This window comes from Apium graveolens, chromosome 2 (genome assembly GCF_009905375.1).
Source record: "Apium graveolens cultivar Ventura chromosome 2, ASM990537v1, whole genome shotgun sequence".
In the NCBI taxonomy this organism is placed as follows: domain Eukaryota; kingdom Viridiplantae; phylum Streptophyta; class Magnoliopsida; order Apiales; family Apiaceae; genus Apium; species Apium graveolens.
The window spans coordinates 122,999,255-123,025,439 of NC_133648.1; the positions used below are offsets into that span (position 1 = coordinate 122,999,255).

General features: G+C 34.1%; 1 protein-coding gene across 1 annotated transcript; it reads right to left on the reverse strand.

The window, feature by feature from the left end:
* Window positions 1-20,472: 20,472 nt before the first annotated feature.
* On the reverse strand, window positions 20,473-25,004 carry LOC141707808 (peptide chain release factor PrfB3, chloroplastic). The gene is made up of 6 exons (XM_074511177.1): window positions 24,755-25,004; window positions 24,091-24,308; window positions 23,811-24,011; window positions 22,844-23,062; window positions 22,023-22,200; window positions 20,473-20,839 (listed from the first exon to the last, which is right to left on the reverse strand). Exons 1-6 carry the CDS (start codon window positions 24,900-24,902, stop codon window positions 20,550-20,552), a joined length of 1,254 nt encoding a protein of 417 aa, XP_074367278.1. The 5' UTR covers window positions 24,903-25,004; the 3' UTR covers window positions 20,473-20,549.
* Window positions 25,005-26,185: the final 1,181 nt, after the last annotated feature.

Genomic DNA, 26,185 nt, shown 5'->3' on the forward strand with positions numbered 1-26,185 from the left:
TTGCTTTTTTAAAAATACTTTCTAGACCAAAATTCTTTTGTTTCGGGGACTCGATTGTTTTTGCAAATCATTCTGAGTAGTTTATTGATCAATAAATCATATTTTGACCCCTTTTAAATTTTTAAAGTACCGAGTCAAGTCTTTTAACGAATCGAGTCATGTGTGGAATGAATTATTTGATACGTGGCTTATGTGTTTATATGTTATGTGAATTGCGTGCGTACATGAGTCAAGAGTCTTGTGTTTGACTCTTTCCTCTATATGTGGGCTATCGTATGGGTAGACGATAGGGTTTTAACGCACAGTTCGTCGAGCAATTATCGTTTAGACGATTAAAATTATATCTTTTAATTATAGATACGGATCGCTCGAGTTGATCGGGACCAGACATTGAAAAGAGTAAGATGGAATGGTATTGGGCATCTGGCTTCTAGCAATCGCAGGAGCAACATATCAGTAAAATGTTGAAAAGCAAGACATAGATGTTTTGAGACAGAATGTCAGAATAGATGCGTCTTTGCGAGTGTGACTAACTGCTAAATCTCAAAGGCAAGTATTACTATCATCACTTATTGTTCAAGTGATATTTATTTTAAAACTTCTTATGTAAGTATTGTTTTCCCTATTCTCAGTTCAAAATAGATAAATGTTTTAAATATCGCTGAAATAAAATGCTTATCATGCAAGTACCCTCTGCTATTCTATGTTCAGAATAGTAAATGTTTTACTTATCAAATTACTGGATTTATAAATATTTTGGATTTTGAGAAAGATGATTTTGTTGCGAGGATTTATGCCCAAGTGAATGGGGGAATAAAATTATTTAGGATGTCGATTGATTCGGCTCCTTTTTCAATAAAAAGGTTTTTAAGATTGGAATGGTTACTGGTTACTGGTTACAGCGTAGGTGATCGAGATATCAGTCCAGCTGTAATATCTTTCAAGGCGAGTATATGCCTTTTTTGGCGCCCTATAGGTACCGTATGGCTGCGGGATACGGGTAGTACCTATTTTTACGGTATGGTTGCGGGATACCGGTGCTGTTTCGTGACTGATCATCAGGAACAAAATGAAATATAATTGGTTCCAATCTAAACTGTTGTTTCTAAATTGTTTTGATATTCATAGAATAAAGGGTTTATCCACTGTTTCTGTTTCGGATAAAAGGTGTAAAGCGGTTTTGATTCAGTACTGATTCATGATGATACTTACTTTGTTGTTACATATCAAAGGTGGTATTAGTATAGATGATTGATGCTGACTTCAGTATGGGATGTTGTGAGCGTCAAAGTTCGTATTGATATTTAATTTGATATGACAACAAAATGGGTATTAATATCAAGAGTTCGGTTTTGAGTAAAATTTATAATTCATTCTATAATCATTATTTCATGTTATTGTTGTTTACGATATTTCCATAAACACTGTTATACGAGTTTTATTCTCGTCAAGATTCAAAGTATTGCTGAAGCATTTCGCTCAAAAATATCAAAATGGTTTTGAATACAATTAAGGAATCAATTATGGGGTTCCTCAACAAAAATTTTATGATTCAGCAATTAGGATTTTAAATGTTTAGCTCTAATGCAGATGTCGGTTTTATATCAAAACGACCTTTTATTCTCTATAATGATCTTGCTGAGCATTTCTTTCGCTCATACTTGCCTGTTTTCAAATTTAACCTCCAGTAAGGATTTACTTGCGCTGTTTAGCCGCATAATTCAAGAAAGCAATGAAGAAGTTTTTTGAAGGTGGTTGGTCCAGGGTTTGCGGGCTAGTGTAAGTTCTATTGTGTAAAGTTGTTTATATTATATTATATTATAGTTGTGTATTTTATTTGGGCCTAGTATACTTCATTTCGAAGTCATACTAGTGGGTTTAGTTTTCATTCGGAATTTATTGAAAAGAGTTTTAAAAGAAAGTGAAAAATTATTTGTGGAATTTGGATATCTTGTTTTTAGAACAGTAACCTTAAAAGATCTTGGATTAGTTTGGAGTCATAAATGATAAATATCTTCTGCTGGCATTTATTTATTGATTTAACAGGTTAATTTGGATTGAGATTTTATAGTGTAGACCAAATTCCCTGACCCCGGATTTGGGGGCGTTACAGGTTGGTATCATTGCTAACATTATAGTAAACTAGAATTGAGAGTGAATAGGAGTCTGTATAGCTATGTGAGGACGTTTGAGCTCATATCGAGTTCCTGTTGGACTATCGGATATAGTACCAACGAGTAAGTTAAGATAGGCGCATTCGTTTGAGATGGTTGTGTTCAACTGGATGGAACTCCGGGAAGCTACAAACTTCTATTGTGGAATCTTCTGAGACTACGATTCGACGACAATGGAGATTATCGATATCTTTGGAACGTGAAGAAGTATCTAGAATTGGATGACGAGTCAACAGAATTGTTCAAAAAGAATACAAGTATTAAGACCTTGGCAATACCTTCCCTTTCTATAACTTCTTTTGACTTCTCTCAAAGAGAGGTATCCGTTAGAGGATATATTCCCTAATACTCGTTTAATCATTTTGTTCCAGAATCTTGTTTTCTGGATTTCATTTTTCTCCAGAAATATAAGCTTTGAAATCTTTTCAGTTTTATTCATTTGATTCTGTATTCTTTTGATATTCTTTTATTCTGACTGAGATGAACAACCCTAACTATAGGGGACAAAAGGTATACCTGTCTGTGTGATAGGAGTTGGATGGGACGCCATCACTTGTGTGTGTTGTGACTACAAGAAGGTTAACAACCTTTAGTAGTATGTTAATTTGGACACGCAATACCAAGTTCATTTGATCATATTGATCTCTCAGTTATTCTTTTATTTCAACAATACTTTTTTCTCAAATTCAGATTTTGTCATGTTATGATATGAAATTCTTTTCTCTTTGTAAGTCCATGATTTTATCATCTCAAATATTCGAAGGTATGCCAATCAAGTTAAGCTGAGTTATCCAGGTCAAGTCAAGGCAGGGCTATGTGATGGGATTACCAATAGCGACAGTGGAATTCAATGCAATTAAAATATCAGTGACGTATAACGAATCCAGTCTATTTCTTTATTTCTCTCTCTATTTATCTCTATCTCTCTTTCTTTTTTCTTTTTCTCTATCTTTCTCTTTATTCTTCTTTCTCGCAATCAGTAAAAGTGATTCTATTGAGAAATTGGTCAAAGGATGTGGATGAAATAATGGTGTGGAGTGAAGCTCCCGTGATTATTATGTTATACAAGGAATCTGAGTTTTCATTTGATATTTCGGAAAAAGTGATGTTGTAGGAAATAGAAAGTTGGCAAGAAGACCCCTAGTGTTCTCTTTTGCTGATTCTGAGGACGGAATCCTTATAAGGGGGTAGATTGTAATATCCCATATTTTTAAATATTATTATTATTATTTGGAATTGTATATGTGATTTTTTATGTGCATTTTAGGGAATTATCTGGTAATTGGAGTTGATACTTTGTATGTTTATATATGATATTCTTTGAATATTATAATTTTTCTATGTTCATATTAAAATATAGATAATTGTGATATTTTTCTGGTAATTTTTGGACTATTAGAAGATTTTATAATGATTTATGGATTTATTAATTATTTTCTGAATAATTATAAAACTATTTTATAAAGTCAGGAATCGTCCAACTTCAACTGTTTTTGTGTTTTTACAACCCAAAACTCTTCCAAAAACTCCTTCCTAACCTAATCTGGTAATTTCGGACATTTTCCGTGTTTTGACTTTTTCAATCCGGATTACGGTTTGACCCGTACGCGTCCCGCCGCAAAATTTTCGATACGTTAATCATTCCGGGATATCAATAAAACCCGTATTTTCGAGAGACAAAATTTTTTTACATTATTTTCTCATAGGTTGTTTTATAAGAAGTTCGGTTTTGATAATTATCCAAATCTGGTATTAAATTATATCATTTTTATAGTTACTTAGCGGCTAAGTAATCTATTTTTGGATCCGATATATAAGTGTAAATTCAGTATTAAATTCCAAAATGTTTCAAAAATCATGAAACTTGTATTTTATTAGTATTTGAATATTTCGAGAATTTTAAAATTAACAAAATGATTATTTATCGGGAATTTAACAAAATGATGAATAAGAATAGGTAACCTCTATAAAGGATTGATTATTTATGTGACCTAACTCAAGGAGTGTGTGATTTCTGCCGGATTGACGTAAAATCCAGCTTGAGGACATATCAAAGATTGCAATTAGAATGAGTTATGAGCGCTGTAAGTTTTGGTAATAAAATGTGGAGTAACGAGTGTATCAGTTGTCTATTAGGAATTAAGGAATATGGTGTATTAGGAGTACTTGGATGGTATAATCGTATTTATTGATAACATCCTCGCCCATCTAAGGGCTAAGGAAGGCCAAGTTGAAAACCTAAAGAAATGCCGTCAAGGGTGAACAGTAGCAATTGTATATTAAACCTTAAAAGTATGAAGTTCTGGTCAGGTGCCCGGTGGTTTGAGTAACTACCAACCAAGCAAGGTCCATTTAGGGACTGATGTCTTGAATAGAAGAGAAGAAATGAATATGATTAAGATTAATGAGGAATTAATAGAAGAATTGGAAAGAGTAAAAGTTGGAGTTTATATACCTCAAGGTGATAAGAAGTGAACGTATGAGATTACTTTCTAGCCTTGACAGATGAGAATGAGTAAGAGGTGTTTGAATGTTTGGAAACTAAGTTAAAAATAATTACTGCATATCATCCTTAGACGAAGGGTCAAAGTGAGAAGATGATTTGGACGATGTAAGATATGTGGAGAGTATATATGTTGAGTTTAAAATAAACTGAGGTAATCATCTACTAAAGATTGAGTATTCTATGTTAATAGTTATCATATTGGTAATAGAATGCTACCTTGCGAAGCCTGGTATAAAAAAAGCGTGGATCCTCACTCTATTGAGAGAAAGTGGGAGTAGAGATATTGTTAAATCCTGAATTAATTCATTACCTCAAGAGTGTAGCGGTGTTGATTCGGAAGAAAGTTGAAATAACTCGGGATAGACAAAGAGAGAAAGCGGATTTGCATCAAAAGGATATGAATATATAGAATGAGAATCGGGGTATAGGCGAAAATTTTACCCTGAAAGAGATTGGTTAAGTTTGAACAGAAGGGACAAGTTGAGTCCTCAATATAGTGAATCATTTCAGGTATTGATAAATATAGGTAAAGTTGCCATGAGTTGATGTGGCTGCTGCAGTTGCAGTATATATATATATAATGTGTCTTGCGTATCAATATTAAGGTGATATGTATTTTATTCGGACCAAGTTATTGATTAGGAGCCAATGGGATCTCATCCAAATTTGTTCTGCGTGGAATAATCGATCCAAACCCTAGATCGCTAAGAGGGAGTCCTTAGTAATGAATTTATGTCTGTAGTAAGTATGCTTTGAATAAATCCTTAAGTCGAAGAGTCTACTTGGAAAGTTAGGGTCAGATATGCTTGACAAATATCCTCACTTGTTTAGTTAAATCAGATTCTGAGGACAGAATCTTCTTAAGGGGGAATGATATAACGACTCGTATACTTTTATATTATTTAAAAGTGTAATTATTAAATAAATAGTTAAATAAAATATGTGTATTGGTTTCGATCGCTATGTGTTGTTTTATTATGATCTCTGTGTGAATTAGGGTGTACCGGGTTGTTTGTGTAATTAACTATTGAGTTGTATTGAATCATTTTCACTTTTAAAAGTGAATTTAGTGCAAATTTATTTGCATAAATATTTGGAGTGTCTCTAAAATTGTTTTAATGGTTTCATAATTACAATAATTATTTTTGGGATTTTATAAAATTCAGAAATCAATATTTCATCAATTATTTAACCCTGTATGATTTTCTGATTGCATTTATCTGTAAAATCTGTATTTAATTCCTGAATTCTTCAAAAATTATGAAACTCATATTTAATGAAGTTGGGAATATTCCGGGAATTTTAAAATTATTTTGGGAATTTTTGGGATTAATTTTACCCGCGCGTTGATTCGTTTATTTGAGAAAAGCAGGTATAAGTTGCGTTTCAAAATTTATTTAAAAATGACGAAATTTATGTTTTATTAACTTCAGGATATTTATAAAATTTTAAAACTAGTTTGGTGAATTTTGGGATTATTATCACCCGTAAGTTTGTTCTTTTAAAATCAAGTGGCGGAATAAGCCGAGCTGCAGGGCAATCATATTTATCTCTAACAATACGTGTTGAGTTCTCAGCAATTCTGTGGACACGTGTTCAGCTGCAAACAAACAGGAATAAAAAATATAGTAACACCCTATAACCCCCTTTCTTCACCCCTGTGCTTCGAACATCAATCTGTGCCCTAATCTCTCTCTATCCCTCTTACTCTCTCTTACTATATCTCTATGCTCTCCTTTCTAATCTGTGTTGCTCGATTCCTTGTAGCTCCTCCCTGTTTCCGGTAATTGCCGCAGTTCTCCTTCCTTTCCCGGCCGCCTGTTACCGCTGGTTCGCCGGAGAGGCGACAGTGGTAGGGGTTATGCCGAATATGTGCATATGTGCTATGTGTGTGCAGTTATGTATGTGTCGTGTGTGACTTGCTGTGTTGTGCCTCCTTTCGGTGGCTGTTCTGTTGTCTTGTTTATATTTTTCCGATTGCTTGACAGCTTCAGTCTATGTGATGGTTTTGGCGGGTGTGATTGCACGCAGTTGAATTGTGGTGCTTTTAATTATTTACTTAGTTTATTTTCTGCAGGGGTAATTTCGATTAATATACGTGATATAACCTTCGTGTGGAAAATTATTTAATCGGTGACTTACGCGTAGGAAACCCAAATTAATTAGGTACCCGTGAATTTACCGCCGTCCGCGATGAATTCCGACGAGCGGACGGTGGACGATGATGATGTATATCTGAGTCCTAATATTTTCAAATTAATAAATAAAATCGGTTATAAAATTTATTTTAAAGCGAAAAGTAGGATATGATTATTGGAATTGTGCCGATGTGGGGATGGCGGATTGAACTGATTGTGATTTGTTGTTGTTGTGGATTTGGTTTGAGACGTCGAAGTGTTTCAACGGGTTTGTCCGATAAATAAAGGAGGTGCTGCCCAATTTCCGAGAAATTGAACTATGGAAATACGAAACCGTATCCAGTAATTATCGGGTCGTCGAACAAGTATATATAAACATATATGTTGTATACGAAATTTGATTGTATGTGGTGGCGAACTATTTTGCCAAAAAGTAATAACCCTAATTTTTGTAAATGACGAGTATATGTATTTTTCTGAAAACGAACACCGAACCTATTTTTCGTGAATGTGAACCTTAATTATTGTGTGTGTTATTATGAAATGTATATAATTACGAGTTGGGAATTGATATCGAATGGGTAGGTTGTTAGCGAGGATATGTCAAGCATACCTAGACGTCTAACATGGAGTATTTCGACTCCTGTAGGTTATAGTCGGGAACCTGAAAGTGGACGTCAGACTAAAGATAACTTAGTGGGCAATCGACGAGCTCCGTAAGGTTTCAACCGAAGAACCTGAGTATTGAAGTCGAATCCATGGTGATCTAGTGATTAGACGATAAAGCCTGAGCGTCCGAGTCGGATCAGAATTGATCAGTCATAGTCGTAAAGCTCTGCAAGGCAAGTACCCCTGACCATTATTTTATGGTTCAGTACATATGAATAGCTAAATGTTTTACTTTCGTAATGGAACAAAAACGTTTTAAGTTACGTATCCCCTGTATTTGAAAATGTTGTTTAAAATTATGTTTTGGGGAAAAGTAACTTCTGAAAACACCTATCTCTAAACGCGATTAAAATGAAAAGAGGATTTGAATAGTGTGCTGTGACATAATTGATTTTAACAAGAGATAGGTAAAAGTGATTTTGAAAACTGGATAAAACGATCAGATATGGGATACGTTGGGGCCAGAGTAGGCCTATTGAGGTGGTATAAGAGGCTAATTCGGTTGCGCGCACTATATAACCGATTAGTCCAGCAGGTTAGAGACCTAGCTAGTCTCTGAGTTCCGGAACAGGTAAATGGGATGACAGTTGGAGCCGTATGGTGTTGATAGCCTGATCAGCTGTCTTCACATATCCGCTACGTATCTGATTTGGATTTGTGATTCCCGTAAGGACATGAGTAGTTGATATAGCGGATTTGGAAATGAAAATGGCATGCTAGAACTATTCTATGGTATTTATGCACAGCACACTACTGATGTTATTAGTTTACAGAGCATGCTAGTTTTGATATCCAGTTTATGAATGTTCACTTGTTTTCTAAGCGAGTTGTGAATTCTGTTCCTATAACTGCTTTACTTTAAATCGTTTTATATGTTATTCATATAGTGGTACTGCTGAGCAATTGATTCCTCACCCTTACAGAATGTTTTATATATGTATTGCAGATGGCTAGGAGATTCTTCCGTGGTAGTCGGGGCAGAGTTCCAGTTCCCGTCGTGTCAGACTCCTCTAAGATGGTTGTGTTAGACCAAGGGTGGTCTGTTGAGTTGTTGTGTTAAGTTAGCTGCGTCGAGATGATGGTTGTAAGTTGGTTTATGTTAGTGGTAACCTAAATCATACTTAAACCTGGTAAAGATCTTGGTAAAGAGGGTCGTAGATATATCCTATTATTGAATTGTTTATCTTAGGGTTGTTGTTGATGACGTCAACTCCTGACCTCGGGGTTGAGATCGTCACAGTTGGTATCAGAGCTACAGGTTTGAGTCCCTGATTTAGGTTATGGGTAGAGTCAAAAGAGTGAAGAAAGGTTCGTAGATAGATGTGAGTCAGCAACTCAATCAGAGAAGAAAGTCTAAGAGTTCACTCAAGGGTTTCTAAGGTGTAACCCTGACATTCGTTGAGGATTGACTGGAACTGCCCTAACCTAGAGTACGTTTCCTTCGTTTATGTATTATTAGTAATGTTCGATAGATATTTCTAGTTTTCCTTTCGAGAAAACAAGTCTGATTGCGAGAATTCAGCTTTTGTGCGGTTCCTTGGTGTGTCAGCTGAAGAGGCACCAACATTACTTCTAAATATCGCATTTTCCATGTCAAGGAATGCTACTGGACCTAGTGTTGACCTCGATGAGTTGGATGGAATGACAATCGTTAGCGGCTGCTATAACAGCCAAGTCTCAAGATCAATATGGATCAGTACTGTGGTGTATATCTTGAACCCTTATACTTCTTTCTTGAGACCTATTTTGTTTCCAGAGTCATTGTTTCTTATCCTATAAGTTGCTTACTTTTCCTGTGAGAAATTTGAGAACTCGGAATAAGCGACTTAGGATTCTGTTGATTCCATTATAAATCAGGATTTCTCCCTCCTTATTTGTGAATCTTCTATTTAAACATTATTTCTTTCCTTGGTGACTCTTTTGGTTGATTGGAGCAAACAATGTATATGAGTTGACCGTTTGTCTGTGTGGCAAAAGGGTCTGGTGGGACGCCACCGAAGTATGTGTTGTGAGCTATGCGGTACTAAGACTGGCCATCTTATGTACTTGTATGGTTGCTCTCAGTCATACCTACATTTTCTTCACAGTTTCTTCTTATTAGATTCCCTTAGGTTGAAATTTCCTTTGATATTCTATGATAATGAATTTCTGCAATTGGATGGTCCTCGTTATTGAAAGCAAGTCAGAGTAACTGTCAGGAAGAAGGAAAGCTTTATACCAGGGCGTTATTTGAGAGTAATGGTGACCGTGAGAGCTCAGGATCTAAGGATGGAGTGATAGCCTTGGGAAGGGTAATTCAGTGATTGATGGATCACTTGAGGGTGATAAGAAATCATCCCTGGAGAAAAGGTTGACTGAATTTTGGACTAGGGTGCCTGAAAGAGTTTAGCGTTCCTTAAGTTGACCTGATTTACCAGCTTGTTCTATGTAATTGGTGGTTAATATAGCCAGATAAGTCTCGTAGTATATCACATTGGTGTTAATATGATAATAGAGCAGTGATGGGAAGTTTTTCAGTTGCTGTTGTATTGAGGAGTCATGCGGCAGTGCTTAGTTTCCTTGTATTTTAGTTTTCCTGAACTGTTATTGATTCTGCTACTGTTATTGTTGCTATGATTGCTAGTGCTATTAATCTAGATTTCTTTTATAAATGGACCCCGATATTAAGGACATGGGTATTTTATTGGGTAGCATTTTCCTGATACAGGTGCACCGTTTAAACGGTGATATTTTGTTAAACATTTTGTTATATTTTGAATAAACCCATTTATATATCTCAGGAAGATGCCACCTAATGAAGCTACCCAGTCTAAAGAAAATAGTAGTAGTTTTGCAGAAGGTCCAGCTATAAATAAAATTCTAGATTTGTTGCGCCAGCAGTAGCAACAACAGTTGCAGTTAATCTAACAGGTTCAGCAGCGATAACTACTGTTGCAGCAGCAACAACAAGGAGTGAACCCAAGTGCTTATTTCAAATCTTCTCATAATGTTAACCCTTCTAAGTTTAAAGGTGAACCTGATCCAGTAGCCGCTGGAGCATGGTTAAAAGAAATGGAGGAAGTTTTCAATCTTGTACAAGTAAGTGGTAATCTTAAGATCGATTATGTAAATTATTTCTTGAAAAAAATGAAACGAATTATGTAACACCCCCAAATCCGGGGTCGGGGATCCGGGTTGTCACGAGTTTCATTTCCCTTAATAACACCCAATCTTAATAAACAATCAACTACTCTATACTGTGACCCCACAATAAACACACACACCACAAGTTATAGTCTCAGATATGAATATCCAAAAATAACACGAGTCATTTTATTCCATAATTATATACCATTACACCTTAAAAGGGTTTCTGAATAAATTTACATTTCTTTGCCATTATTACAATTCATAAAGATACATAAGTTTGGTACATCAAGAGTTGAAAGCCTAGCCTATTGGTAGTTCCTACCTCAGCTACAGCGACATCAACGCCTATAGGAAACTGCGGAACGTTTCCTATCCGCTCGCGAATTGGGAGCTTGGTCATGTTCATCTTGTCTATCTGATGTTGTGTGATGAAAGAAGAAAGCAAGGGTGAGCAACAAGCCCACCGAAATGATAAGTATAATAATTAATAATATATGAGCATTCTCATAGTACTCATGAAAGTCTTGGTCAAAAGAAATGAACCAAGTTGATATCTTAACGCGACCAAGTCGCAAAATATTCAGTATATATATACATATATACTTTTCACAATCTTTGAAATCCTCTGACATGTATAATATACACAGAGTTCCCGTTTATAACTGTATAAAATATCGTTGCAAGGTGATCTCATATATCTAACCTTGTCTCAACATTTTTCCGAAAATCTTTGACATGCACAAGATAATCATTTACTAGATATAAGTTTAAAAGATGAAGTTACAAGATACTCCAATATACTTATATCTTTCCGAATACTACTTGAACTACCACCATTCAAGTTATAATAAGTTTCAAAAGTTCATCACCCAGATGAGACTACAAGATAAGACTTGAATAGATTCAATCTTTGAAATATTATTGAATGAAATGAAGTTACGAGATACTTCATTAAGTCCCGATATATATCCATATATATATCTCTCATACATTTCCTGAAAACCTCTATCATGTAAAGTATGAACAGAGTTATAATATCCAATGAATTTTGGAAAGAAAAGAATTTTGGCATAAACCCAATATCTTGCTGATCAGGCAAAGATACCAATAAGTAACCTTTTCTACTGTAGATGGATGAATTCCTCGCCGGTCATCACCCTGGCCGCATTCGGACCTCGCGCTAGACCGTTACCCGGCCACTCACGCGTGGATGGACTGTCACCCAGCCTCTTACACCTTCATAGACCGTACCCCGGCCTGTCGCTTATGCCGACTCAATTAGATGGACTTACTTCCCGAACGTTGGGCAAGTAATCAAATTGTTTTCTCAAAACAGCAACCTCGTTGCGAATATAAAATACACCACAGAGCCGGATCCCTCAGGTTTTGAGCGAGTATTTAAATCCCCTTTAAAAGGAAGATCTTAAATATAAAAATGAGTTTTGGGATCCGCTCTAACTTTTAAAAATCATTTTGAAGACTCGAAAACACTTTAAAGAGTGTTTGGAGTAGTGCTGATTTAATAAAGTAAATCAGTCCCGATATATTAGAAAATATCTGAATATTATCATTTAAATAATATTCCCATAAGGATAATCCTTATAAAAAAATAATTGAAGTAAAAGTTTTAAATCTTATACTTGAAATGAATAATAAATAACCAAAGATATACTTATAAGAAAGTATTATCTTTGTTTGAATAATCGAAAATAAGTTTGATTATCAAAATATTATTCTTTAATAAAATAAAGAATATTATTTAGTATATAATCGGAGTCATAAGTCCTCAAATGAATATTCCAATAATATTCATTAAATAATATAAACTGAGTCATAAGTCCTTGAATGAATATTCAAGTAATATTCAATAACTAATATAAACTGAGTCATAAGTCCTCGAATGAATATTCAAAGTAATATTCATTAAATAAAATAAAGTTATCAAATAAACCTTATTCAATTAATAGTTTTGAAAGCTATATCAATATATATATATAAATATATATATATATAATATACTCGGGAACATCGACTCCCGGTTTTAGAAAATGTTCACCTTTGGGTCCCCTATACTAAGGGTATACGCAACTACCGCTTATCTCTAGCATAGGTATTATGCAACTTATAAGCAATTGAATCAACAATATATATCAAGATTACGAAACAGACATGCATATATACCATATCAGCATGCTTCAATATATCGCAAAATTTGCTAATAACAATCATGCATTTATCACAAGATAATGCATATACATATATTTACATCACAACAACAGTATAACGGGTAGAAAACTTGCCTGAGTGCTCCCGGATAGACTTAAGCTTAGAGTGGGTCCGATAACCTATGAACAACAACATAAGTCAGAATTAAACCCTGGTCGCTTAAGAAACTAGACTTTAACCAATTGAACCCTAACGTTTGCTTTAGCGTTTAACGATTCACTTAAGTCTCTCGAGTACCCTCGGCTCCACCATTTTTAATAAATTAACCATTAAGGGTTTTAAGGCGATTCTTTCGTGAGTGACTTACCAACTGCATAATACACTTCACATAAATGTTTCATACTCCAATTAGTCCTTTAAGGTCTTTAAACTATGTTTCAAAGTAAGGCGAGGGGTAATGGTTCGTTCACGAAATGTCGTCACTTAAAACGGTCGTTTCTCCTAAACCGTATATCGGATTCAAACGAACCACATATCAAAAAGAAGATCGTAACATGAACTATCTAATCATGGCAATGGTCAAAACCTAACAGTGAGTTCTCGGGTCCTGATATTAAGAACAAAAACAGTCTAAAGTAAATCGGACATTACGACGGCTATGTTTACGCGATTACCAAAGTTTATACCACTCCAATCAATCCACAATTCAACCCACAATCAATATTACAACCAAAATCCCTCCAAACCTCACCATATCAGTCCATTACTTCATGTTTTATCCAACTTATTCAATCACAACAAAAGCTACTAACCATACTAAGGTTCATTAACTAATAACCAAGATTCAACCATCAAAATCTCTACAAACTCAACCAAACTTTAAATAAACAAGCAACATGCTTCTCATATACTATATCAATCATAACCATTCCTAATTACTCAAAACTAAAGCTAGGGTTTATACCTTCTTGAAGCTTCTTAACACAACACAAGAGCTTTGAATGCCTAAAAGAACCTTGATCCTTGCTTGTATAACCTTAAACTTTCATAAAAATTCAAGAAAACTAAAGTTATTTTTTGAAAGTTACTATTCACCATCTTCTTCCTTGAATTATTGGAAGAGAACCATTCCTAATTACTCAAAACTAAAGCTAGGGTTTATACCTTCTTGAAGCTTCTTAACACAACACAAGAGCTTTGAATGCCTAAAAGAACCTTGATCCTTGCTTGTATAACCTTAAACTTTCATAAAAATTCAAGAAAACTAAAGTTATTTTTTGAAAGTTACTATTCACCATCTTCTTCCTTGAATTATTGGAAGAGATTGTGAAGGAAATTGAAGCTTAGATTCATAGGATAACTATATCTATGTATAAGGAACCTTGGATAATTACCTCATGAATTAACAATGCTTGGATCTTGGATTTTGATTTGTTTTCTCCTTGAAAATGAAGAAAAGCCGAGAGCTTCTTGTTGGATAATGAAGGTCAAATTTGTGTTTTATGTTTTTAATTTGTTTTGCTTGGTTGACATCTTTTTGTTTGTTTAATTAACTTTTTACCATGGTAAAGAATGAATGGTTCACAATCAACCAACTAATCCCTCCTTTTTATGTCATGCTTAAGTCATCCCCTTATGTCATCATCCCACACTTGTCCTCTTCTTGTTCGTGAGATGACATCACCCTCCACTAACTCTTTGATTAACTCCTAATCACTTGGCTAATGACCGCTGATCTGTTATACGGTTCGTTTAACTTTCGTTCTCGTTTATTGTTTGAGGGATCATACTCGGGATCTTATTACTTGGGTTCCCTTAACCTTTCTCAATACATTAAATTCCTTTTTATGATCCTCTCTTATAATCCTTGAATTTAAATCCTTTTTATCCTGTTACCTTATACTCAATTCTTTCGGTATCTGGTGAATTTTCGGGAAAAATCAAAGTGTTTGAATTTGGATTCTGACGATCTTTACATACACTTATATATCATATAGAGTGCTAATAAGATCTCAGAATAACAATAAAAGAACCCCTACATAGTGTGGTATGAAAAGTTTTCTTATTCAGCATAATCAGCAAAACACTATTCATAAGGGTTTCAAAAATTCCAAAAATTGGGGTTATTACAAATTATTGGTGGGAGTCAACCAGAGTGCTAGAATGAGACGGCCCTGTTCACTGAGTTTACTGAGTTGTTTTTGAAAAGGTATTTCCCAGAAGGTGTGTGGAGTCAAATGGAAATCGAGTTTTTAGAACTGAAACAAGGTGAAAGAGGTGTGTAGGAGCATGATGCCAAATTTACAAAAGTGGCCCGATTAGTTCCCGAGTATATAAGTATGTAGATTCAGAAAGTAAGGAAGTTCCAACAAGGGTTGAAGCCTGAAATTCGCAGAGGAGTTGTGGCATTGCAACCTAAGACATACTCCTCTATGGTCCAGGCCGCCCCGGTAATGGAAAGTTACCAGAAGCTGACTGTTAAGGATAAAAGTGCTAACAAAAGGAAGTCAGAAGGTGTTAAGGATAGAGCAAACCTAGGAGAATCCATTCAAGGAATTGAGAATTGGTTTGCCGGAGTAGGAGTTAGAGATTTCGGAGATAGAGTTTATTATAGCTAGGTCTAGTGTTATTCCAGTTGCTTCCACTCCAGCCCAGTCAGTCAAGTGAGCAGTGGATTGCAAGTCCTGTGACAAGAGACACAGTGGTGCGTGTAAAAAGAATGGCAATGTTTTAAGTGTGGACGTAAGGGTCATTATGCATCGGAATGTAACCCAGAAAATCCAGGAGTTACGTGTTATAATTGTGAAAAAGTTGGGCATGTTGCAAGGAGTTGTAGAACAGTTATTCAAGATACTACATCACAAGTGTTTAGAAGTTGGACGTAGTTGCAGTTGATCTGAAGCCCTCCGAGTTAGAGGGGTTTGATGTGATTTTAGGAATCAGGTTGGTTGTCCTCTAGTAAGGTAATGAGTGCTTTTTAGAAGAAATGAAGTGTATAGTGTACAGAAGCCAATAGTAAGGTAAGTTTCTTGATACAAAAACAATATAAGAAGTTCTTCCAATCATGCAAGGAAAAGAGGAATAAGCTAAGGATATAAGGTAGATCCACCATGAGTAAAGATGTGAAGAAGAAGATACTTAAGTTGGAGAAACTTTGAGTAATAAATAGATGCCTTGGAGTTCTGGAGGCCATTGGAATGAAATAATTAGTTCGATAATTGTAAAAGTTATTGGAAGGAGGAGAATGAACATACCAGATATAGTCCATTGAGGTGCACCAGTGATGTTGTGGGGAAAGAGGAATGAAATTATGAGATTGTGTACTGATTATCGGGAATTTAACAAAATGATGAATAAGAATAGGTAACCTCTATAAAGGATTGATTATTTATGTGACCTAATTCAAGGAGTGTGTGATTTCTACCAGATTGACTTAAAATCCAGCTTGAGGACATATCAAAGATTGTAATTAGAATGAGTTATGAGCGCTGTAAGTTTTGGTAATAATATGTGGAGTAACGAGTGTATCAGTTGTCTCTAAGGAATTAAGGAATATGGTGTATCAGGAGTACTTGGATTGTATAATCATATTTATTGATAACATCCTCCCCCATCTAAGGGCTAAGGAAGGCCAAGTTGAAAACCTAAAGAAATGTCGCGAAGGGTTGAACAGTAGCAATTGTATATTAAACCTTAAAAGTATGAAGTTCTGGTCAGGAGCCCGGTGGTTTGAGTAACTACCAACCAAGCAAGGTCTATTTAGGGACCGATGCCTTGAATAGAAGAGAAGAAATGAATATGATTAAGATTATTGAGGAATTAATAGAAGAATTGGAAAGAGTAAAAGTTGGAGTTTATATACCTATAGGTGATAAGAAGTGAACGTATGAGATTACTTTCTAGCCTTGACAGATGAGAATGAGTAAGAGGTGTTCGAATATTTGGAAACTAAGTTAAAAATAGTTACTGCCTATCATCCTTAGACGAAGGGTCAAAGTGAGAAGATGATTTGGACGATGTAAGATATGTGGAGAGTATATATGTTGAGTTTAAAAGAAACTGAGGTAATCATTTACTAAAGATTGAGTGTTCTATGTTAATAGTTATCATATTGGTAAGAGAATGCTACCTTGCGAAGCCTGGTATAGACAAAAGCGTGGATCCTCACTCTATTGAGAGAAAGTGGGAGTAGAGATATTGTTAAATGCTGAATTAATTCATTACCTCAAGAGTGTAGCAGTGTTGATTCGGAAGAAAGTTGAAACAACTCGGGATAGACAAAAAGAGAAAGCGGATTTGCATCGAAAGGATATGAATATATAGAATGAGAATCGGGGTATAGGCGAAAATTTTACCCTGAAAGAGATTGGTTAAGTTTGAACAGAAGGGACAAGTTAAGTCCTCAATATAGTGAATCATTCGACGTATTGATAAATATAGGTAAAGTTGCCATGAGTTGATGTGGCTGTTGCAGTTGCAGTATATATATATATATATATATATATATATATATATATATATATATATAATGTGTCTTGCGTATCAATATTAAGGTGATATATATTTGATTCAGACCAAGTTATTGATTAGGAGCCAATGGGCTCTCATCCAAATTTGTTCTGCGTGTAATAATCGATCCAAACACTAGATCGTTAGGAGGGAGTCCCTAGTAATGAATTTATGTATAGTAAGTATGTTTTGAATAAATCCTTAAGTCGAAGAGTCTACCTGGAAAGTTAGGGTCAGATATGTTTGACAAATATCCTCACTTATTTAGTTAAATCAGATTCTGAGGACAGAATCTTCTTAAGGGGGAAGGATATAACGACTCGTATACTTTTATATTATTTAAAAGTGTAATTATTAAATAAATAGTTAAATAAAATATGTGTATTGGTTTCGATCGCTATGTGTTGTTTTATTATGATCTCTGTGTGAATTAGGGTGTACCGGGTTGTTTGTGTAATTAACTATTGAGTTGTATTGAATTGTTTTCACTTTTAAAAGTGAATTTAGTGCAAATTTATTTGCATAAATATTTGGAGTGTCTCTAAAATTGTTTTTATGGTTTCATAGTTACAATAATTATTTTTGGGATTTTATAAAATTCAGAAATCAATATTTCATCAATTATTTAACCCTGTAAGATTTTCTGATTGCATTTATCTGTAAAATCTGTATTTAATTCCCGAATTCTTCAAAAATTATGAAACTCATATTTATTTAAGTTGGGAATATTCCGAGAATTCTAAATTTTTTTTGGAAATTTTTGGGATTAATTTTACCCGCGCGTTGATTCGTTTATTTGAGAAAAGCGGGTATAAGTTGTGTTTCAAAATTTATTTAAAAATTATGAAATTTATGTTTTATTAACTTCGGGATATTTATAAAATTTTAAAACTAGTTTGGTGAATTTTGGGATTATTATCACCCGTAAGTTTGTTCTTTTAAAATCAAGTGGCGGAATAAGCCGAGCTGCAGGGCAATCGTATTTATCTCTGACAATACATGTTGAGTTCTCAGCAATTCTGTGGACATGTGTTCAGCTGCAAACAAACAGGAATAAAAAAAATATAGTAACACCCTATCACCCCCTTTCTTCACCCCTGTGCTTCGAACATCAATTTGTGCCCTCATCTCCCTCTATCCCTCTTACTCTCTCTTACTATTTCTCTATGCTCTCGACTCTCCTTTCTAATTTGTGCTACTTGATTCCTTGTAGCTCCTCCCTGTTTCCGGTATATGCCGCCGTTCTCCTTCCTTTCCCTGCCGTCTGTTACCGCCGGTTCGCCGGAGAGGCGACAGTGGTAGGGGGGTTATGCCGAATATGTGCATATGTGCTCTGTGTGTGCAGTTATGTGTGTGTCGTGTGTGACTTGCTGTGTTGCGCCTCCTTCCGGTGGTTGTTCTGTTGTCTTTTTTATATTTTTCCGATTGCTTGCGAGCTTCAGTCTGTGTGATGGTTTTGGCGCGTGTGATTACACGCAGTTGAATTGTGGTGCTTTTAATTATTTACTTATTTTATTTTCTGCAGGGGTAATTTCGATTGATATACGTGATATAACCTTTGTGTGGAAAATTATTTAATCAGTTAATTACGCGTAGGAAACCCAAATTAATTGGGTACCCGCGGATTTACCGCCGTCCGCGATGAATTTCGACGAGCGGACGGTGGACGATGATGATGTATATCTGAGTCCTAATATTTTCAAATTAATAAATAAAATCGGTTATAAAATTTATTTTAAAGCGAAAAGTAGGATATGAATATTGGAATTGTGCTGGTGTGGGGATGGCGGATTTAATTGATTGTGATTTATTGTTGTTGTGGATTTGGTTTGAGACGTCGAATTATTTCGACGGGTTAGTCCGATAAATAAAGGAGGTGCTGCCCAATTTCCGAGAAATCGAACTACGGAAATACGGCAGCGTATCCAGTAATTATCGGGCCGTCGAACGAGTATATATAAACATATATGTTGTATAAGAAATTTGATTGTATGTGGTGGCGAACTGTTCTGCCAAAAAGTAATAACCCTAATTTTTGTAAAATGACGAGTATATGTATTTTTCTGAAAACGAACACCGAACCTATTTTTCGTGAATGTGAACCTTAATTGTTGTGTGTGTTATTATGAAATGTATTTTGGTGTTTGATTAGATTTGGATACAATTTGAGTTGAGATACGGTTTTTATTTGGTTGAGGATTGGATACAGTTTGTTGACTTGGATTCGGTAATTTGGAGATTGTTTGAATTGGTTATTGGGTTGGATTTTATATTTGTATTTAGTTTTGATGGTTTGGATTGGTTATTGGGTTGGATTTTATATATGAATTTAGTTTCGATGGTTGCGAATTTGTTATTTAGATTTAGTTTTGATGGTTGTGGATTTGTTTTATTTATAAAGTTATTTGGGTTATTAGATAACATGGACAGTTCTTCTCTTGATAATTGGATTTCTTGTTAACTCTAATTTTGGGTTGGATACATTTAGATTGCTCTGTTTTCACTTGTGTTGTTGCGTGTTTGGACGAATTTTTTTATTGGATTTCTCTATATTTTCTTGTTTTGCTGCATGTTTGGACGATTTGTCTTATGTTGCTGCGCTATTGATTCTGTTGGAAACTTTTAGCTATTTTGGATATGTGACTATGTTGGGATTCATTTGGATACTCTTGTTTTCTTGGTTGTAGCTTGGAATTATTTTGTTATGTGACTTCGTTTCATGTTTGGCAAACTCTCGATTCACCATCGTGAGTTTGAGGGAGGATTTAAACATATATAATATTCTTATTATTAGATAATTTTATTATTGAAAAGTTTCCTTGTTATAATATTTTTTCTTTATTATTGTTTAGTTGTTGGCTATATAAAATCTTATTCTATTTGTAATTGATAACAAGTCTTTTTATAATAAAACCCTACTTTTTTCTTATAAATTGAGAACTTGAGTGTATATATAACAATATAAATATTTGTTGTTAACGAGATTCGAATCTATATTCTTTTATTACTTGGATATAACGGTCTTAATCACTTGATTAATATTATCTGACGGTCGTAACTGAAAGAATAACTAAACCAACAAAAATGGCGCGTGTATCAAATTATACCTCATTCCGATAATTATAGTTTAGAATAGATTGATCCCGGTTTTAGTATTTAAACCATAACTGTCAAAAGAACGAGACGCAAACAAGTTGACATTGCAATAAAAAAAATTTAGTACAGGAAAAGCCTTGGGCATTGATAGGCATTTCAGTTTCAATCCAAATCACAGGACTGCCTAGTATTGATATGGGCACTAATAAGAGGTTCAATATTACCATCTAAAATAGAATTCAAATTAGGCAGCTGGATTCCTGTTTTTACATCTTGTACAAGCTTGTTTGGATATAATATATACCTTCGAGTTTCTTGATGCCACTTGTTGACGATGGAGTGCCTATCTATGCTCGTTATATTGGAAATTCCTTGGTCCTTTAAAATTACTAGGAGTGCGGCCTTTAAGCGGTTAAGAGCCTTGATCTTATTTGCAAATCTGCTCCTCTCACCTGCGAATGACAGATTGTAGTTTCAACCTGAGGTTATTAGTTTTTGCCCACTGCACTTCTGTAACCATCGACAATTTAGTGACGAGTAAAATACAGAATTCCTAGTTACAAATTCAGCATTTTAACTTGTTTATATGCGTCAAATCCAATTTGCAACATTTCTATGCCATCATCTAACTTATAAAGTCAAAATAGGATTATTAAAAGCGCAGCAGTACTTGTTATAGCTGATGAATAATACGCGTATGCAAAGCAATGCATCTAGAACACATCAACTCAAAGTCAATGAAGTAGATGCAGAAGTACATAATGACTAGCTTGATGTCCTCGCAAACTTGGGAACAATTTAAAAAACTGATTTCCATTTATAGTAGTTTACGTATTCTATCATATCGATCAGTAGACTTGTTTAATTGAATAGCACCATTCAGTTCTTGTGACGATAATATTACTCCGTAGGCTAATAAAAAATTATAAATATTCTAAATTCTGGAGTTGATAAAATTGCTGTTATTAATATGTTTTCATTATGTTAAATGATTTTATATGATTCTAGCTAATACCCTATGCACAGGTCAACCTATGAAGTATGTGATTTCTTTTTTTAATAAAAAAATTAGATGTTTCAATCATTTATGCGATGACAACGGAGATTCATATTTACCTAAATCTAAAAAAATATTACGTTCTTTAAATTATATGAGTAACTCGACATGTACTCAATGGTCATAATATAACTTGAGGCTTGTTTGGTTATACTGATAAGTAACTACTTGTTTTAATAAATAATTTGAAAGGTAATTTTAAAGTATAAGTGAGCTGTGAAAATATTTAACTCACTTTTTTTTAAACCCAAAAGTTGGCTGGATTAAATAGAAGTACTAAAGGTCAATTGACAAGTGCGAACATTGCCCATGCGCTTTAATTAGTTTGTAAGTTTAAAACAGGATTTCTGTCGAATATCATTGGACAAAGGTTGAAAATTAAAAGAACGTGAGGGGTAAACGTGTGAACAGGAGACTTATTAGCCAGAAAATAAGTATTTTATGACAACTCCAACACAGAGTTTTTAAGTTTTTTTTTTGTCAAGTGAGTCTCAACTTTTTATAAAAGACAAGCTATATATAATTGTTGAAACACAATTATTAATAATAAAAAGAAGAAGTGAGTGGTTCTCACTAACCTGAGGATTGCACTTTCAAGCCGGTTGGTATATGCTGAATGCAGACAGCAGATTCAGTTACACACCGCTTCTGTTTAGAGGATGGGATGAATGAGATATCTAATTCTGTATCATCAATAATTAAGTCAGGAGCTGTGTTGAGGAATAGAGGAATCACGTTCACTGCAGCCAAGTTAACCTGAATGAAATTTAGTAAGTACAAAAAAGTCGATGCAAAATCAAGGTTGTAATGAATCCGCTGTGCATTAGGTTTAGAGGACTCAAAAATTATATTATTAAAAATCTTAGAGCGGGAATGAGAAATTTTGAGTAGAGTACTCGACTTTTAATTCCATAAAATAGAAAGAAATATGCAAGTGTAAGAGTTCAGGAAGTTAACTTCTCGAAGACATGTTCAGCAAACAAACTAATAGTGTGCTGTGCAGAAATATAAGTGGAATGATGCATAACATGTATAGATAAGAAATGGGAAAGACATGTTAGAAAGTATTCCTTGTTTATACCAAATAAAGAACACTAACTTTGGCATGTGAAATTAGCTTCTTAAAGAGGATATGTACACTGTTAAAGAAAATCTAAAAAAACTATGTTGTAAAATATATCATGTCCGATGGTAAAATTATGTAACTACAAATGCTATATTTTTAATCTGTCATCATTTTAAATACTTTTTATGACTATAATCTATGTGTGCATGTGTGTCTAAAAAACAAATCCAGACAGAGTAAAGTTACATATCTAAAAAGCACATTTAGATCTTACCAATGCCATGAAGCAGAATTTTTTTTAACTACAATTACAGAAGGAACTGGAAATCATACCTCGGCGCACTGGGATTCACTTTGAGTGCTTCTAGTTATACAATGAACACCTCGTTCCCCTGAAAGACAACCATAAGCATACTCGGATTCAAACTCAATTGTTGCAGACTTAATACCACCAATCTTGGACGAACACTTCTCAGTTATTCTTCCAATGTACCCTTGCCTTCGACCCCATCTTGTATACATTTTTAAGAGTTGTTCTGCCCATATCTGGTTCTGCAATTTGACAGTCGACATCAACTAAATTATCAATTCAAAAACCTATCAGCTAATTTCAAGCAACAGTATCAAGAGAACTTGTTCCCTAGAATAAGAGAACTCTCAATTTCAAGTAGAGATATAGTAATGATTTGGAAGCAAGGTAAGATGTATACATTTCAAAGTTCACATCATCGGTAACATCAATATCAATATGGTGTGCTTATGAGACCAAGAAAAGAGGCAGAAGCAAAGGCAGTGGCAGAGTCTCAAATTGACACAAATATCCCCTGTTTGGGACGCCATATGAACCCTTCCAAGTTGTTAACTTTTCATGGACTGGACTATTTCGTAATGAAGTGAATACAACCATCAGATGCATAAGAAGCTTAGCAGATACGTTCCTCATACAAAAACAATGTTCTCCATACATTGCAAGACAGATAATGTTTTTCATAGGGAACATTTAAAATTTTATCCTCAATGAAGATCAAAATTTTCTTTTATAAAATCTTCTATATGCGTAAGCAAATCAAGAAAAAACCTTACATCACCGTCCAGGTTTTGCCAATCATTTGATAACTACAGCCATTTTCTTTTAAGGCAAGACATTAAGTACTTATATATTATCAATCATTAAGCTTTTATAGGCTCTCTTTATTACAAATTCTGACAATTATTTTAATTTGCGAGGACTGAGTAGTTCTTACTTTATTCCACATTTGCTAGGGCAGTTTAATAAACTTAAAAATAGATTACAGGAAACCTCGGAACGTATGCCTTTTAATCCAGCTTCAATAACAACACAAGCTCCCTCAGCATCATATGGACCCTCAAGAAGTTTGGACATCTTATATTTATCCAAGAATTTTCTGACATCCACGGATGTCGCGTAAGCTTGTTTAAAGAGTCTATGATTTATAACATCTTTGCCTGCCAACTCTGTTAATAGCTTAGCTTCTTCAGCCTGCAAAGTAGCTGCAATTCAGTAAAGGATGACTGACCATGGTTCTTGTAATAAAAGCTTAGTTTACACATTATATCACCTTATATTGTAAATCTTTAAGGGCATCAACCACCTTAACAGTATCAGCTAACTTGAGAAGAATATCGTTCGACATAGAAACATCATCCCACAAATCACATGCTTGTATCAAATCTTCCTGCTTAACTCGTGTTGCTTCTTCAGCTTCCAGTGCTGCTGGTGTCAACATTTCTGCACGTAAAACAGAATCTTCTATCTTCCTTCTCAATGAAAACAAACCTATAGCAAAATCCACACACACAATACCACCATCAATTTTAAATATCAACAACAGCCGAGCCAGAACAATTATTAATATCGAAATGGCATATCAAATCCCAAAACCATTTCTGAAATAATGAATATCGGGAAGTACCATACGGCCTTATCAAGAATCTTATAACATAAAAACGCAGTCCTCAACATCCAGTTACCAATAGCAAAAACAAACTTTAGCACGTTGCACGTAATTCATTTTAGTTACCCATTCTTTTTTATCCATTAATATTAGATATAAAATCTTGCCACATAAGTAAATCTAATAACACATTCTTTGCAAATTTATAGTGAAGGCCTTTTACAAATTGAAGTTCATTTACAAGATACGAATAGCGCATTCAACATAAACAATTGGAGGCTTCACACAACATAAGCATAGCATAGATACGTGGAGAATAAAGAGTAACCTAATTCATTGTAGAACTTGGTCTTGTCATTGAAGGGCTGGCAAGCTCGAATTGATAAAGAGAAGACACGGTGATTCTCAAATATCCTATTCCTTGAGATTGAGCTGACATGACCAACTGTCCGTACCAACACAGCTTCAGCCGCCATTTTAATTCAGGGGGCTTTCTTGTTTCTAAACTCCCCTCTACGCCCCCCTACGGAGAATTTGCGGTATAGCAGCAAATTGTACGTGTGTGTGTTTTTCGTGGTTTCTGAATTATACACTGTATTTTAAATCATTCAAATTTGGAAAAAATATATTTGGAAAAAATTGCAAAAATACGTTTTCTTCTTTATTTATTAAAATACTATTTTTCAGATTTTTTTTCAAAACTATAATGGCATCCAACTCAATTTGACTAAATCCATCTTCGACGAGTTTCTACAACTTCACGTAATCTCGTGTAAACTCAAATACAACCAAAAATATTTTTCAACTAATTGCATACCTACTTGATTTTGATTAAATTTGGTTGCACCGTATTTTTGCAAAGGTTTTCAAACAATAATAAGATCGCAAAAAAAATAGAAAAATTATTATTTTTGATATTTTTTTGTGTTTTAAACTAACTAGGGACCTATGTCCGCGCTACGCGTGCTCTTTTTATTAATTTTTTAAAAATTTAATACTTTGTATATATATATGTGTGTCTGTATGTGTGCATGTATGTGTATGACTTTATTTATAATATTTTGTATGTGAAATAACTTATTTTCCGTTATTTTTAAATCGTCAAGAAATAATTAAAAAAATAAGATAAAACAAAATAAATTAAATAATCGGGTTTCAAGATATATTTTTTCACGACATGTAATACAAATTAAAAATATAATTTATTTCAAAAATGTATCATTCAAATTTCTGTACTTTTTTAATATTATACTATGGTTTTATTGATTTCTTAATAATGACTTAGAGATATAAACATCGTAGTCTTATATTAGATTTTCAAAACGTATATCAATAAAATACCAAACGATTACTCAGTGTAATAAATAATTTATATAAAAACTATATGTATATATAAAATAGTATAATTTTAACAAATTTTAAGTTTACTTAACCTAATTGTAAAATATGTTGTCGTGGCTTAACGCGTCATATGACATGTTATGACGAGTAGATAATAAATTATTTATCATTTTTTTGGTGATTTAAATTTAAATTTATGGTGAATGTCATGATATCATTTGGTTTACAAAAATAAACTAAAATTATATTGCTTTGAATGTTGCGGGTTTTCAATTGAAAACAACTGCATTATGTGTTGCAAATTTTAATGCATATTTATCGCAATTCGCAATCGAACATTTAATCTCCTTTAAATTCATGTTCAATATTATATATCAAGCCCGCAAGGGTTGGCTCAGCCGGTTAAAAAGGGGATAAA

Coding starts and splice junctions, on each gene's coding strand:
- LOC141707808 (XM_074511177.1), bottom strand. CDS start 24,902: ATGGCGGCTGAAGCTGTGTTGGTACGGACAGTTGGTCATGTCAGCTCA. Junction 22,201..22,843: donor GTGAATCCCAGTGCGCCGAG/GTATGATTTCCA, acceptor AATTTCATTCAG/GTTAACTTGGCTGCAGTGAA. Junction 20,840..22,022: donor CTTGAAAGTGCAATCCTCAG/GTTAGTGAGAAC, acceptor TGTCATTCGCAG/GTGAGAGGAGCAGATTTGCA.